The following is a 15717-nucleotide window of genomic DNA, read 5'->3' on the forward strand; positions in this document are numbered from 1 at the left end:
AATTCCACGAATAACCACTCAATTTTACTTTATTGTACCAAAATCATCCCAACATCTTTTCTACGAAAAAAGATCATTTGACTTTGCCCAGACAGAGGCGAATCCAGGATTTCAAGAGAAAAAATTCACCATAGCTAAGATAAGATATAAATTTTACAATGAGAGGTTCGATCCCGTGACTTTAAGGGATTAAATTCAACACTTAACCAGTGCTCCAACAGTGCTCCACTCAGTCTTGTTTGGCCATGTGTTCCTTCAGTTAATATTAAATATATTTTAAGAACTATATACACAATATACCGAGTTTAATCAGGCATTTTTTCTACATAAATTCGCCCCTATGCCCAAGTATTCTAGAAAATCGCTAAACTAAATTTTGTAATAAAAAAATCACTCAACATTGCGTAAATATTGTAAAATGTATCTCATTTTATTTCATCTAGTGACTTTTGGTGTAATACTCAAGCAATTATAAAATAAAAAATTAAATAAAATTAACATTCGTAATACTTGGGGGGAAAAGCAAACAATATTACCGCCATGGTTAATGACAACCAAAGGAATGCACATCTACAGTGATAAATAGCACTTAACTTCCTGATCATAACTCATTAGAGCAACCTAAAAAAACATGTCTATGACTAGTGACTGTACTCTAATTTTGCTCTTTCATTTAGTCGTGAAAAAGGACTTAGCTTGAAAGCAATATAGAAAAAGCTACAACCATGCGACACGTTATACATTCTCAAACACTTCAAATGTCAGTTGAGGCTATACACTTTGGATGACCACGATAAACTTTATTACATTACACTATTTAGTTCCAGCTTTAGCAGTAAAATAAAATATCATGTTGTTCAGTAAGGGACAATGATGGATTCTATAATCTCTTGGAGTGGAGCCAGCTCCTTCTTGTCAATCAGTCCAAATTCCTACAAAATAAACATTACAATTATTAACTCCATGGTAATCAATCCATATGCAAAATACTATAAGCAGCCTAAACAATGTAAGTTGCACAACGAAGTTCTTGACAACCTATGTTGTCAAAAGCAATTTGCATCACCTCCGAAAGCTCAACGCTTTTTCCCCATCTTTGGTAACTGATTATCTGTTTTCTTTCCATGGACAATTTTCAATCATATATACGCCCTCACAGAACAATTAGCCACTCCCTTCATTGCTATCCCACAGATTCCAGTATTAGGAGCCTGGGTAAGGTAGCGATAGAAGCTTTGTTGTGGATTAGGGGGATAGAAACTAGAGCGGTGTGATTCAAGTCTTATGCAAAAGATCTAACCCTCAAAATGCCCCCCAAAAGCCCCAAAATTATGCTCCATATCCCCTTCTAGCAGGAAAAAGATGCAAATCCGAATAGCAGAAGCAGACTCCAGGAAGATTTTAGACTCCAGGAAGATTTTATTTCTCCCACTTTATTCTAATGATGAAGTTATACTACATGTTCTTTAAACAATTTTCTATACTTATCCACGGAACAGAAGAAATAAAATTATGTCTATCGGAGGAAGGCCTATATCGACCACATCTAAAGGTTAAAAATTACTTCCATCTTCCATTCTTTCTATACACCTTACCCAAGAACCACTACTCTTCTTGAAAACCAGGCTTCTGCTGACCTCCCTAGCTTCTTACCCCACAACTCAAAAAAAATCTTCTCTTTCAGGAGACTTGTTTAGAGTTAACCCCAACTGCTAAAGCAAACAAGTCTTTTGCACCCTCTTACCTTCCCCAGCTTCCCAGGGAGAATAAATTCTGTAAGACCTTCCATTCCATGCACGTGACCTAATAACAACCAACTATGCTATAATGATAACAAAGTATCCTCTCTATCTTCAACAACCAGAAGAGCTAAGTTTTTTCGGTATGAAAGAGAAGATAATAGTAATTTGATTGAGCAGAAGTCCTATAGAGCAGCAATTAACCAGGTTCAACAATTAAAAGGCAATTTTTTAATTAAGTAATGCTGGAAATATCGTTAGGATAAACTAATCTGGAAAAGTGTCTGCTGTCATTTTAAGGCTAAAACCTTAATCGATACTCGAAAAGGGCTATAAACTTAATCATCCATATTCATCATAAACTTACAAAAAAGATATGTTCAGTAAAATCATGATTGATGAAGAGCAAAAATAGAAAGACATTAAAGAGAAAAATGATTTAAAGTTTCCAGCCGTGTCCCAATGAAAGACTAGCTCTGAAATGACCTCAAATTGTTCATTGTGGAGGCCATGATGAATGTGTGCTCCTTGTACTCTCCGTAGAGAATCATATTTTTGTTTAGAACCTTAGATTCTTTACTTTCTGTAAACCACTTTTATATGGTGTGTCTCCCAACAAATCAATCAAAAAACAAAATTAGGTGGTCCGTGAGTTCGTTAAGTTATCATGGCTAATTAACATACTTTATTATGGGCGTCCTTTATGGAACCCTAAAAAGAAGTTTACTTTTAAGGCACAAGAGAAGATGAAATAAGAAAGACCGAAAATTTTCCGTTCTTCCATTAACTTATTAGAACTTCATCAACCACATCATTCGCTGGATTCCTTGATATTAAAAGCACCAGGTTCCATTTATTTATTTTATCTCAACCGAGCCCTAATTTTATCCAGACAACTCACATATTGTGGATTCTTCCTAGCTATAGATGATTAATTATCTTGAGAAAAGAAAAAAGAGAAAACACTATCACTTGAAAAGCTAAACAGACAACCAGGAAAAACAAAGAAGATAACACGACATCAACTTGGACAGATGCATGCAATAAGCATGTTTTCAAACTTTGGAAGAAAGAAAATCCTAGAAATGTGCACAAGAAAGAGATTCAGAGAACTCACATGAGTGAAGAGTATGAAATGCTTAAAGCACGTATTCAAATGGGCCTCCTCCTTAAGACTCACAATTTTCTGAAAATGGGAGTGATAAATATGTGCATATACGCGGAAGAGACGCTTAAAAATTGTCTTCACAACATCCTTGAAGTTAGATGGAAACGGCGCACCTACAAAATTTAGCACAGAATTAGTGACCATATGCATTAGTGTTCTCCAAACTACGATGGAAAGAGCATTGGTATCAGTAAGCTAGAATACCTTATCCCACCCGATCAACCCACCCACTTCCAAGCCCAGACTCTGCCACTATATTTCCCCTCAGCCAACAGAACTAATTAAAAAGTAAACAACTAAAGCAATGTAATTGTGTTGATTTCCTTTTTCCTTGGGGGTTGTGGAAGAAAGGGGCCTCTTTACCATAACTATTTATCCAAGACAATTCAGACAGCCTGAAGACCAAGCAAGCTACCTTCATATTATACTAGTAGATTTTTTGATAAGTAAACAAAACAACTTATCAAAAAGTGGAACAATACAGTAGAAGCAGAACGATAACAGAGTAGAAAGCAGAACGATAACAGAGTAGAAAGCAGAATGATAATCGAGTAGTTTTATAATCGAGTAGTTTTAGATGGTTTGATGTGGAGCAATTAGATGATAATTGAAGTCTGAATTATTACATGAGATTTCACTCTAGCAACGTGTGAAATATTTTAGTTGAGTTTTAAAAAAAAAAAAAATTACTTTCAAAAATAAAAACTGTGTACTTTGTGCCGGTACAGTACTCTAACATTAGAAAAACAGCATGCTATTAATTTCCAAGTAAAGATCAGTAATTACCAAGCCTCTGAGGAAATAATGATTCATCATCCAATTGAGTTTCAATCCAGTCCATCAAATATTCAACGTATTTTGGAGCTGAAACTTCAATAGGCTTCTTAATTTGTACTCCATCAGCCCACCTATACTCATACCTGAAATCAATATGTAAAGAAGTCAGGAATAGCAACTGAAGTTTTCTTCTCTTGAAACATCAAAAAATGGCATAAGAAACTTTTGGTTTTAACTTGATTCAGACTATCATAATCAAAGTTGAACTAGATCACGGGGCTAAGATAACCGGCAAAGTAGATACATTTCTTTGTAAAACTGCAGATTCACCAATAACAAATAGTCAAGAGTGCAGAAAAAAATATTATGAAAAAAGCCAGGAAATCAAGGTTTAGAATCTTTTTTGTTTTTTTGATGAGAAATAAAGGTCTAGACTTCTGGCTGCAATATTAACTTTAAATGGTGAGAGCAAGGACATAGAACTAGAAGAAACAATCTTGTTGACGTACGGCACATTAACAATTTAAAGCTTTTTATGACAATAAGCAGCCTCCATACATCCCAACTCTTCATTTGCATTCTGCCCCTCTATGTGGTAAAGAAGCGATATTTACAAGAAAGAATTTGTTTCTACCAAAGAAGGGTGCATAACCTCTATTCAAGTAGTTTAGGCACTAGCAGACGATTTGACCTTCTTACTGATACGACAGTTGCACATTTAAATGCTACTATGGTAAAATCAAGAGGATTAGTTGTCAAAGGTATTTATCCAGTAGTGAAAACTTTAGATTCAGCATCAACCATGCTGCACTATTCAACTCAACCAAACCATATCCAATTAATATTAGGTTGTTCTGAATGAACAGCATGGGTTCAATACATAGATCAAAAATTAATTCACTTTACCAAACCGTAAGTGAACAATATCTAGTAGCTCAGACAGTGTTAGTTCATCATTAATACCTATAGTAACTTCCTCGACTAGTGCGTATGTTGGGTGAACTTCTTATAATGCTGATAGTTTAAATGCTTCTCAATTTAGCAGCTACAGGTGGAACCATTGTCAAAGCGGAGCGCACAGAAAAGCTCCATGATGGGCTGAGGTCTTTAAACGCAAAGCACAACTAAAGTGCTTGCTTTAGTAAGACAGTTGCGCACGCAAAGAAAAAAGTATGTAATCAGTATATCAATAAATCAACTATGCCTAAATTCCAAACAAATCAATTATATGAATACTGTATATCCATTCATTCAATTCAGGTCCATTTTATTCCAATACTAATTACTAAAGAGTTTCTCTTCTAAAGCAATTAGAAGATCTCTAAAACTACAAGTTCTCTAAATCTCACATTTATGTCTACATGGGCATACAAGTTTTTAACTAAAAATAAAAAGATTTTTGACAAAAACCAAAACTAATATAAGAGCAGCTTACTCTCAGATAGTTGATGTCACTTATATGCATTTTATATTATCATTGTGCTGTTTCTTATTTAAATTCACACTGATTCCGAGAAATAGTAAGTTTTTTGAAACCTCTTCCCTCAATATGATTTTAAATCTACTTCATCCCCTTTTATCACCTTCAATCGTCATATTGTGGCATCTATATACAAGTGCATATGGAGGTCAACGTGGGACATGGCCAAACCACTTTAAGCGATCTTCCTTAGTTCGTCCTTTACGTATGGTACTTACCTTTAGTCAAACTTAATTATTTCTGATTTGTCCAATCTTACACAATCTTCGAAGTCATGTGCGATAGCAATATCAAACCAAATACGAAGAGTAGTGGGGCCCTGAGCTAAGCCTTGGCTAAACCTTGGAAATCGTAATGCCATTCACTTGGTATCTACATTTCTATGACAATCATCTGACAGGTTAATCAGGAGAGAAATAATTTTCACTCCCATATCATATTTTGGTCTCAAAACTCCCTATAGGATGTCTCACTTGTATGGTAAAAGAAGTAGATCAAATTGCAATTAATTAAAGCACGTGGAAAAAAACCATGTCACCAAGTTCAGAACTTTCTTAAATTTAAACATATGCATAGATACATTAAGTATTAATATCATATTTAAGTTCTAGTTTTCTTATATTTCGGAAACAGCCGTCCTACCTTGGTAGGAGTAAGGTCTACGTACACTCTACCCTCCCCAGACCCCACGATGTGGGATTTCACTGGGTTGTTGTTGTTGTTGTTTTCTTATATTTTGATAAGAAATTCTTATAAGCATTAAAATTCATATTTAAGTACTAGTTTTCTTATTAAATTTAATTAAACTTACTAATCACAAACATATCTATAGTGTTAAGAATTTACATATCCTGTCATTGACTATATGTCTATGTCTACTATACTGACACCCTAAAGACAGATTATGGGTGCTAAAGTGTACTTAGGAAAGGAGGGATTTCCCAGTGGTAAAGACCCTCCTCGTCCAACCATAGAGTTGGTGAAGTGGATAAGGCCAATATTGGGCTACAAAGTAGGAGGGTTAAGGGTGGATTTTACCATATACAAAAAACACTAGTATTATCATCGCAAGAATCTAATCATGTACTTAATGTGTTTCCTCTACTTCTTTTATTGCAAAATTTCTTTGAAAGGAACTAAAACATAAATATCTTCCCAACACGTGGAGTTGTAAGTCTTTACATAGAAGGATTTCTAAATAAAATTTCCACCTAGCCTGATCAAATAAGTATCATGATCAGTTAATAACAACCTTACCTTATCAAAAAGAAAAAATCATAATCAATTAATAACATCATCTCAGATATCTATCTTGGGAATTAAACCTAAAACCGAGTGCAAACGTGTATCATTTCTCTGTACCATTGAGCTTAATCAATGTACATCCTCATCTTTACATGTGGTAACGAATCCTAGACCACCAATTTCCTTCCATGTGATTTTAGAAGGATATTTTTCATAAATTGCCCACAATTCCATATCGCTTTGAATCTCTTAGCCTTATCTGACCTCTTTTATGTTTTTTTATTGAGCCGAGGGTCTTTCGGAAACAGCCGTCCTACCCTGGTAGGAGTAAGGTCTGCGTACACTCTACCCTCCCCAGACCCCACGTTGTGGGATTTCACTGGGTTGTTGTTGTTGTTGTTGTTGTTGTACCTAAGCAAGAACAATGCTGATTCACAGTAACACTTTATTACTGTGACTTGGACAACGCACCAATAAAGAAACTGCTAGAGTGCTTTCATGTCTTTAAGATTTAAATGTCTGACAAGCTCTAAAAATGGATTACAACAGAACTCAAAGATGGTCGTCAAGACTACCCGGATGAATCGGCAAATACATCGGCAACATAACTCATTATAGACTGGAAGAAAAGTTGGAGTTGTTTGATGCACAACAAATGGCAGTATAATCATTAAGAATATTTGTATTAACTTTCTTGGTCATCCAGAAAAGAATAGCAAAGAGCATTCTCAAGAGCATCATACATGGCTTTAAATGTTACTCTTTCTGATAGAAACATTTTCAACTGAATTCGAGGTCATTTCACGCAAGTGGTGTTCAAATCGCAAACCTGGTGGGGAAGGATTTACAGGTTTCTATTTTTTAAGCATCTAAATCAGACACTCAAAAAGAAAACTCCACATAGAGGATAGCTTTGCAAAACCGTAGAACATTAGCCAACTAGTAGGATCTAATAAGTGCTGGCATCATCAATGGAAGTACAAATACCAATTAGAGAAAGAAATGAGGGAACGAGTAATATAATTGTAACTAATCTCAAATATTGCTCAGGAAAGCAACCATTTTTGATATATAATCAACAAGCATCTAAATAATTACTCATTATTCTTATACATCACTAAACTACATAGCAAATAGCACTTTGCACAAGTATCATCAAAGCAGTCATTTACTGAACATACTTAGGGCCTGCGGTCATTGTAGGGCAGTTCTCTGGCGTACAGAACTCAGTCAGGGTGCCATAAAGCAGATTCACCTGATTGAAGAAATCGACAGCTGGACATTGCAAGATAAAACTTCCATTCAGTTTTGAAAGGTAGATTAGCTTATGACATCAACCAAGCAAAGAAACAAAATCAATGTGCATGTGCGTTTGCACGTGTGTGTATTATAAGGGCAAAGTGAACATGATAAAACAAGCATTCTGTTCTCACAATTGGCTGCAAACACACAACTCACATGTAAGCAGCATGAAAGCTTCTATTCGGAATTATTTCTGCAACACAGTTTATTTTACTTTCCACCAGCCTTTAAACGTCGTTAAAAATTCTCACTATTAATAAGCAAATCGAAAAAAGTTGTTCTTAAAATGTGAATTAACACGGTGAAACTTCTCCGGTGTGGTATGTTCATGTGGCATTTGGATGACCCAGAACCAGAAAGATAAAGATCAAGGTACTGCCTCATTTAACATTTCTTCATACTATAACACAATACTCACACGAGCTTACAACATAACCACAGGTCTTTATTACACCTGTTAACTAGAAGACATGGGAAGAGTTGAAGCATTCTGTTCAAATAAAGATTACCAAACCGTGGAGAATAAACCTTAGACGAATTGAAAGTTCTGTTAGTTTTAGAATAAGTATTATGCAGATTTATGGGTAAAAGAAAGTCATATGTGATCTCTTGCAGCATTATGTTTGAAAAGGTATAAGAAACCATACAGAACCTTTTTAGAGACGTGACAAAGTTTTGGGACAATCCGAAGAAAGTAGAGCAGTTAGTTTGGGATAAGATGGGGTATCTTTCTTTGTCATTTTTAACGTCCTCTTTTCTTTTTGGCTATTTAAAGCAACTCTTCTTCAGCGACAGATAAGGCCTGCAGTTCAAGGGCGATTATGAACACAGCAATCACATGTGTTGCTTGTGTCTGAGAAACATTAAGCCACAAAATAGAGCTAAAAGAAGGATACTAGCATGCACATGCATGAAAGATAGAAAGGTGGAGGGGAGAAAGAGTACTGTTGACAGCAAGCCACTCGTTAATGTCTTCTCCCGGAGGGAGCCTCACAGCCTCTCTCAAGTTTCCACTACCCAATGTGGCATCAATATGCTTCCTTAATTGTGCCCCCTGTAATAGCGGAAAAGGAGAGTAAGTAAGGAAGATAACCTAGTTTATAGGGTGATAAACTACTCTTCTACTCCACAGTTTGTTGATACGTTTCGGACCATAACAAGTCTGAGAAGAATGATAAACTAGCAAGAAGACATGGAATGGACAAAACATATAAGACGATTCATCCAAAAAAGCACAAAATCCCCGCTAAATTTGTTGACAATAATAATTACTACCTAAAAACTGCAATAAACAGATAAACCTAGCATAATTTCACAATATGATGCTGGACAGCTTGAATACCAAAAATTACAAATTGGGAGTATTTATTCAAATAATCCAGTTAGAGATACAAGGCACCCAAGAGTGTGGCCTAGTGGTCAATGAAGTAGGAGGAGAACAATAAAGTTTCAGGTTAAAATCCCAGCGGAAGCCACACACACACACACACACAAAAAAAAAAAAAAAAAAAACGAGGTGATTTCTTCCCATCAGCCTAAGCCTTGGTGGGGAAAGTTACCCGGTACACGTGTGGGTGAAAAGTAGCAAGTACCCAGTGAAATAGTTGATATGTGTCAAGCTGGCCTGTACACAAAATGTCATCAAAAGATACAGTAGACTAATGCCAAAAGGCCAGAATGCCTAACAGCGCTCATCAACACAATTGTGTATCTTTAGGCATATCTGAGAATGGTTGCAAGCCTAATGTCTGACACAAGGATCTGAACTCATAGAATGCAATACTCTAGACTGGGAACTAGACTACTGAATCAAATCTTATCGTATGGAAATTTCTTAGATGAGCCTTAAGAGCTCCAAACGCAATTATGTTCTCAGAATAATGAGACTATTCAATTGATTTCATATCATCATGATGCTTCTCTAACTGAAAATAAAAGCCTGCCAATCTATGCCATAAACCTTGAAAAATTGAAACCATATCTCATGTGAAAAAAAAAACAATGATTTATCATTATATCGGAAATAAGTACCTCATTAGCCACATAGTTAATATTTTTAGGATGCAGTTCCCCGGCATCAATAGGACAAAATGACTTGCTCACTTTAACATTCTAAAGTCCAGTATTTTATATATCTCATTCACAAAGTTGAAAGCTCCCTAAAATCAAAATAATGTTGAAATTTGAGGCCAGGCTCTCCTGGTCACTGCCCTGGCTCTCTAAAAAAAGCAGAATAACTCTTGTAGTTCTAAAAATCCCAACTATCATGGTCAATCAATCATAAACACATACTAGCATGAAGATTAGAAAAACCAAGCATCCATGAAAATTGGACAAACATAGTCAGTTTGCGCTAAAGCTTGAAGATTGCTCTTTCTTTGATAACTGAAAAGTTTCAGAATCAACATAACAACGGTGCACCCAACGAGTTAACAGATGGAAAATAAGTACGAAAACAAAGAAAGACTACAGGAGCTTCCTTCTCCTCGACTAGGAAAAAGATCAACCTTACTACCCGAGGGTGCACTTTTTTTGGGCCGGAATGTTCTCTGATTCCTGTATAGAAAGAGCAAACAACGCATCAGACGACAAATGTGTATTGCTACAGACAACAATGCATTCAAATCTAAAAGCAAGGTGCACTAGACGTTAAAGCTCAAAGCAACCACAGGCAAGGGCGATTTTAGGTGCTAAAATTGGGACACATGAACACATGGTCTCTCCGTACAACTAGATACTTTATGCATATATCTAAAATTAGTACAAAAAGGCTAAATGGTGCACTTGGTTGAAAGTTGAGTTATTTACCTAGAGGACTAGGCATCAAGTCTCACTTAACACGTTTTTTCCTTTTTTTTTTTTTTGGTGGTGAACCCATATCCTAGAAATCCTAGATTCGCCTCCGACCACAGGCAAACGCGTGAGCAAAGTACACAATAAGCATTAAGCAGGTCAAACTAAAACCAAAGACTTAGGAGATAACGTGACATTCGCACAGCGTAAAGCAAGTATATATATATACTTGAAATACAAATGCCAAGCTATATCTTTCTCTTCATTCAGACAACCCCTCAATATAATCAATAGCCAAAAACTTGCTAAAACATTTCTTCAGTTTTTTGTCCTTTACCATCTCCCATATATCCTTTAAGCTCTTAAACCAACCAAGACAAGCAACCTTATGCTACATACTTTACAAATGAAACTATAGAATTGATCCATTCACACAAATAAATATCTCGGAACACTATTACCTAACCCAAATTTCTATTTTAAAACCAGTTAAACATATAGTAAAATGGTAGTCCTTCCGTCCCAATTTATGTAACACTTTTTCTTTTTAGTTAAGTCCTAAAAAGAATTAACACCTTTCTCAGTAACGATTCAATTTAAATTTACCTTTTTACCCTTAATAAAATGATTTCTAGCCCACAAATTTCTATGACTTAGTGGAGCAAAAATTGAAAACAACACAAAGAACATTAATACAGAAAGAAAAAAATAATCAGAGATCATAAAAAAACATAGAAATCAGCACCGAATTTAAGAAAAAAAAAAGGTGCATAATATTCAAATAAAAACAAAAAATTAAAAATGATTAATACCTTCCAAGACCAAAAAGACTCATGATGATGAATTAGATATGTGAATTCAAAAAAAATTGGGATCTCTGAGAAGAACTTGAAGCTGCCCGAAAAGTGAGAAGGCTTTTTTATTTATTTGCGGGCAGGTGAGCGGGCAGTTTTATTTTTTTTCTGTTTATAATTTCAGTGGAAGTGTTGAAAAATGCTGCTTAGCCCACTGACTTCGCATCTCATGACATAATATTGACAGCTGACACCTATGTGAACCTTAGAAAGCATAGTCATAAAAAAGGAAAATAAAATGAAAATGGTTTGAGGTCAATGGTTTTAGTTAACGTAAAAATTGGTATTTAATCGATGAAAAAAATTTTGTACAGAATTTACATATTTAAAATATATTTAAATGTGTAGGGTATGTTTCGTGAGATAAAAAATTAGGTAACAAAATATTATCTCAAGATTATTTAAATATAATTTAGTTAAAAACTATGACAGTTGAGACAGGAGAGAGCAGGGGTGGAGGGGATGAGGGGTGAGGATGTGTTGGGGTTGAGCGTTGGGTGTTGGGTGCGGGGAAAAAGCAAGGACACAAGTAGGTATGTGGATTGGCGGAGTAGTAGGTCAAAGACAACATACATAAAACTTGTTTTCCTACTTTTACCAGGAAAATATTTTTTAAATTTTTAAGAATAAACTTTTTATCATAGAAAAATATTTTTCAAAATATGTGAAAATTGAAAAATATTTTTCACAACCTCATACCAAACACACCCTAAATGATAACTTTAGTTAAAAAAAAAAAAAAAAAAAAAAAATCGCCGTGAATGATGTTGACTGGTGTTACTCACTGCCCATTATTTCGCCGCAACTATTATAGTTTAGGTCCTTAGGATAGATATTACAAAGGATAAGTTTTCATCTTATATTAGTTTCATTTGCATTGTATCTTTCGCAGAGTAGTTGAAGATACTAACATTGTTTCACATTACGCACTAAAATAGAAAACCACGCCCTCAGATCCATTGACCTTTTGAAGCGCAACGAACAGGGATGACGTTCGATGGCTATTCAAATTTCTTGCTTAAACAGAATGAGCCCGAGCAGAACTAAAAGAAGACCTATGTTATCGCTAATGTCGGCAGAGATTGAGAAGTACTTTTAGGGGGACAATTGAACGTAAAACAGTGATTCTGGGTGCGTAGCGGTGAAAAAAACATGTTCCAAAAGAAACTCCAAACACTAGTATTTATAGGGAGAGCTTAGGTATAGTATAGTAGGCGGGTAAAAAAAAGGCATCTATAGTAGGGGTGGGCGTTCGGGCCATCGGATTGGATATGAAATTTTCGGTATGAATATTCATTTTTCGGATTGAAGAAATTACAATCCAAATCCAATCCAAATAAGTTTGGATTGGATTGGATATTTAAGTTCGGTTTCGGATTATTCGGTTTGGATATTTCGGGTTTTCAGATTTGACTCTTGAGACTTAAGGCAAACTTATTAGGAACAAAATTCATGTGTTAGTTTCACAGAGGTAAATCTAAATCTTAATTACTCAGTAAAAAAAGTCTTCCAGTTCAAATTAGGATTAACAAATGCAAGTCATGTCCAATATAGTAAATTCATACCAAATAAAAGCATTTTGGACAAGTGAAAATGAACACAATAAAATCTAAGTAGTCATCTAGAAAATAACAAAGAGCTCTGCCGTGGGTGACACTAACGCGAGACTTTTGAGACTTGAGAAGTAAGAAAACCTTGAATTATATTTGATTTAGTAGAGAATTGTATATTGAATTTAATATTTTAATGGGTAGGGCCTTAGGTACTAATCTATTGGATCTTTAAAAACTAGACTTATTAGTACTGGACACATATGATATAGGTGGTCTAGATAAAAGGTATAAAAATTTCGGATTCGGATATCCAAAAATCCATATTACTAAATCCATATCCAATCCAAAATCCATAAATTTTAAAAATAAAGTCCGAAGTCCAATCCATAATCCAAATATCTAAATCAAATATTTAAAAAATTCAAATTTCAGTTTGGATTTGGGGTTGGCCCAAACTGTGCCCACCCCTAATCTATAGTATCAAAGTGAGTTAGAGAAGATATATGACCATTAATCAAGAAAATTACTGCCCCTTTCTTATGATTTTTAACATGTACTTTTAGCTTAACACCTCTAATTAAAAAGTTAAAGATGTAGTATTTTACCATTGGATTATATGTAACTTGTCTTTTCGAAAGACATAAAAAGATTCAGAGTCAGTTAATGTTCGGTCAAAAATACATATATTTAGCCATTGTCACCTCACATTTTATTACTTTTTATCATCTTTTGAGTACTATTATATTACTTTGTGCTTAGTATTATATTTTATTATGTAGGAACAAACAATTGAAAGATTAGAGAGATTTAGAGCAAAATTAAATAAAATGCGGGGAAAAAAAAAAAGAGAAAAGAGGAGGGGTCACTTACAGGAGTTTGTCCCCAAGTGAAAGATAAAAAGAGAAGCAAGGAGTAAATGAAAAATAAAAAAGGAAAGAACAAAAAGGTACCTGGCACCATTTGTTCCTCGCGAAGCAGGACGCGAGCAATTTCATTGCGTCATTTGGTGCAACGCACTGAACAAGTTTTTCGGATTTTAATTATTCCCAATTCGTTTTGGATTCGGTAATTTCATCTGGACTTTTTTCTACACTTATAAATAGTCCATTAACACAATTTTAACACAACTTCGGATATTTAGGGGAGCGAAAAGTCATCATGGAGGTCGGAGATTATTGAGTTTTACTTTTTTTTTCTCCGTACTACTCGATTTATATTTTCTTTGAAGGACCAACATCAACCTCATATCAGGCTTCACAACTTTTGAACCTTTGCCACCCATCTTTTGCTTCCTTTTAGAACATTTGCCTTTTTGAAGTTACGTTGGCTTTCGTATAGAATCACTCGCAATCCCATTTACAAGCATTTTAGTCAGTGACCTCAGTGGGAAAATCAACTAATACTGCACTATGTGACCTGGTCTTTTTATCAGAGGGAGTATCAATAATGTAACGACCCAACCCGCTAGTGATATTGTCAGTTTTGGGCCTAGGCCCGCACTGCTTTAAAACGCGTCACTAGGAGGTGAGGGATGCTTACTAACACCTCTCATGTGTTATGCCGATGTGGGACTTTTCTTCTAAGTTGAGGTGTCACATACAACCCCTCTTATGGACTCAGCGTCCTCGCTGAGGTTTGCCCCATCGCATGGGGGTTGCCTAGACTCAACACTGAGGTTTGCTTCGCCTACCCGGAATTTGCCTAAACTCAGTTGAACTCTGCCCCATCATCGACAAGGCTGACATAAGAGTGGCTCTGATACCATTTGTAACAGCCCAGCCTGCTAATGATACTATATGCTTTGGGCCTAGACCCGTACGACTTTAAAACGCGTCGCTAGGATGTAAGGCTTGCTTACTTATATACCCAACATATCTCTTGTGTTTTGCCGTTGTGGGATTTTCATCCTAAGCTAGGATGTCATATACACCTCCTCTTATGGACTTACGGTCCTCACTAAGGTTTGCCCCACGTATGGAATTTGCCTATGTTATATCCCGCAATTTTGCATATTCGAAAAATTTGGAATAATTGTGACAAGTTAAAGACAAGGCTATATTTTGATTTTGTTCAATATATAAGTTGTTTATGGAAAATGTTGGTGTGGAAATATGGAAGGAGGCCAAGGGCGAAATTGGAATTTCGAAAATTAGTTTCGGGAATCACAAATAAGATCCGTAAATTAATTGGGCTCAAGAAAAATGAAAAAAAATTGAGGCCCAAGAGTTGAGGGTGGTCGGCCAAGCCTTTGGCCCAAGCCCACAAATAAATGGTCATGTGATTAATTAAATAAGAGGGACAATATATATCTATACCCCTAGAAGCTTCATGAACAAACCAAAAAAAAAAAAAAGAGCAAGAAAAAAAAAAGGGGGGGGGGGGGGGGGGGGGGTTTCGGCCCCAAAAAAAAATTCCAAGTCCTTCAATTGTGATCCAAAAATCATGATTTTCTAGCAATATTACTAACCCAAGGATGCTCTTCAACATGGTATAAGTTTTAAGGCAAGAAAGTGCTTGTGTTGGCAAGTGGGAGCTTGAAGAGAAAGGTAAGATTTCTATTCTTTTGTGTTATGGAATAAATATATATGTTGTAAGGATTGTTATTAGATGAGGATTATGGAGTTGTGATGTGTGCGTGCATAGTCGTGTATGTGTGCGGGTGTGTACATGGCCGTGTGCCATGGTGATGAAGGGAGGGGATGAATTGAATTCCATTTAGTTCGTTAGTTGTGTTGTTGTGGTGTTTGTGATGTAAATAAAGGTTTAATGAATCAAGTTGGTGTTGAAAGTGGTTGTGGGTTGTTAT

The 15717-nt window shown here is 35.6% G+C and overlaps 1 protein-coding gene across 1 annotated transcript; it reads right to left on the reverse strand.

Annotated features, from left to right (window-relative positions):
- Positions 1–708: 708 nt before the first annotated feature.
- On the reverse strand, positions 709–11515 carry LOC132635404 (MOB kinase activator-like 1A). The gene is made up of 7 exons (XM_060351778.1): positions 11317–11515; positions 10219–10267; positions 8657–8765; positions 7591–7684; positions 3694–3827; positions 2857–3020; positions 709–932 (listed from the first exon to the last, which is right to left on the reverse strand). Exons 1-7 carry the CDS (start codon positions 11337–11339, stop codon positions 858–860), a joined length of 648 nt encoding a protein of 215 aa, XP_060207761.1. The 5' UTR covers positions 11340–11515; the 3' UTR covers positions 709–857.
- Between the last annotated feature and the right edge of the window lie 4202 nt (positions 11516–15717).

Source organism: Lycium barbarum, chromosome 4, assembly GCF_019175385.1.
Source record: "Lycium barbarum isolate Lr01 chromosome 4, ASM1917538v2, whole genome shotgun sequence".
NCBI lineage: Eukaryota > Viridiplantae > Streptophyta > Magnoliopsida > Solanales > Solanaceae > Lycium > Lycium barbarum.

Excerpts from the sequence above, each read along its gene's own strand:
- LOC132635404 (XM_060351778.1), bottom strand. The coding sequence starts at position 11,339 with ATGAGTCTTTTTGGTCTTGGAAG. Across the intron at positions 8,766-10,218 it reads GTGCACCCTCGGGTAGTAAG|GGGGCACAATTAAGGAAGCA; the intron begins GTTGATCTTTTT and ends CCGCTATTACAG. Across the intron at positions 3,828-7,590 it reads ACAATGACCGCAGGCCCTAA|GTATGAGTATAGGTGGGCTG; the intron begins GTATGTTCAGTA and ends TATTGATTTCAG.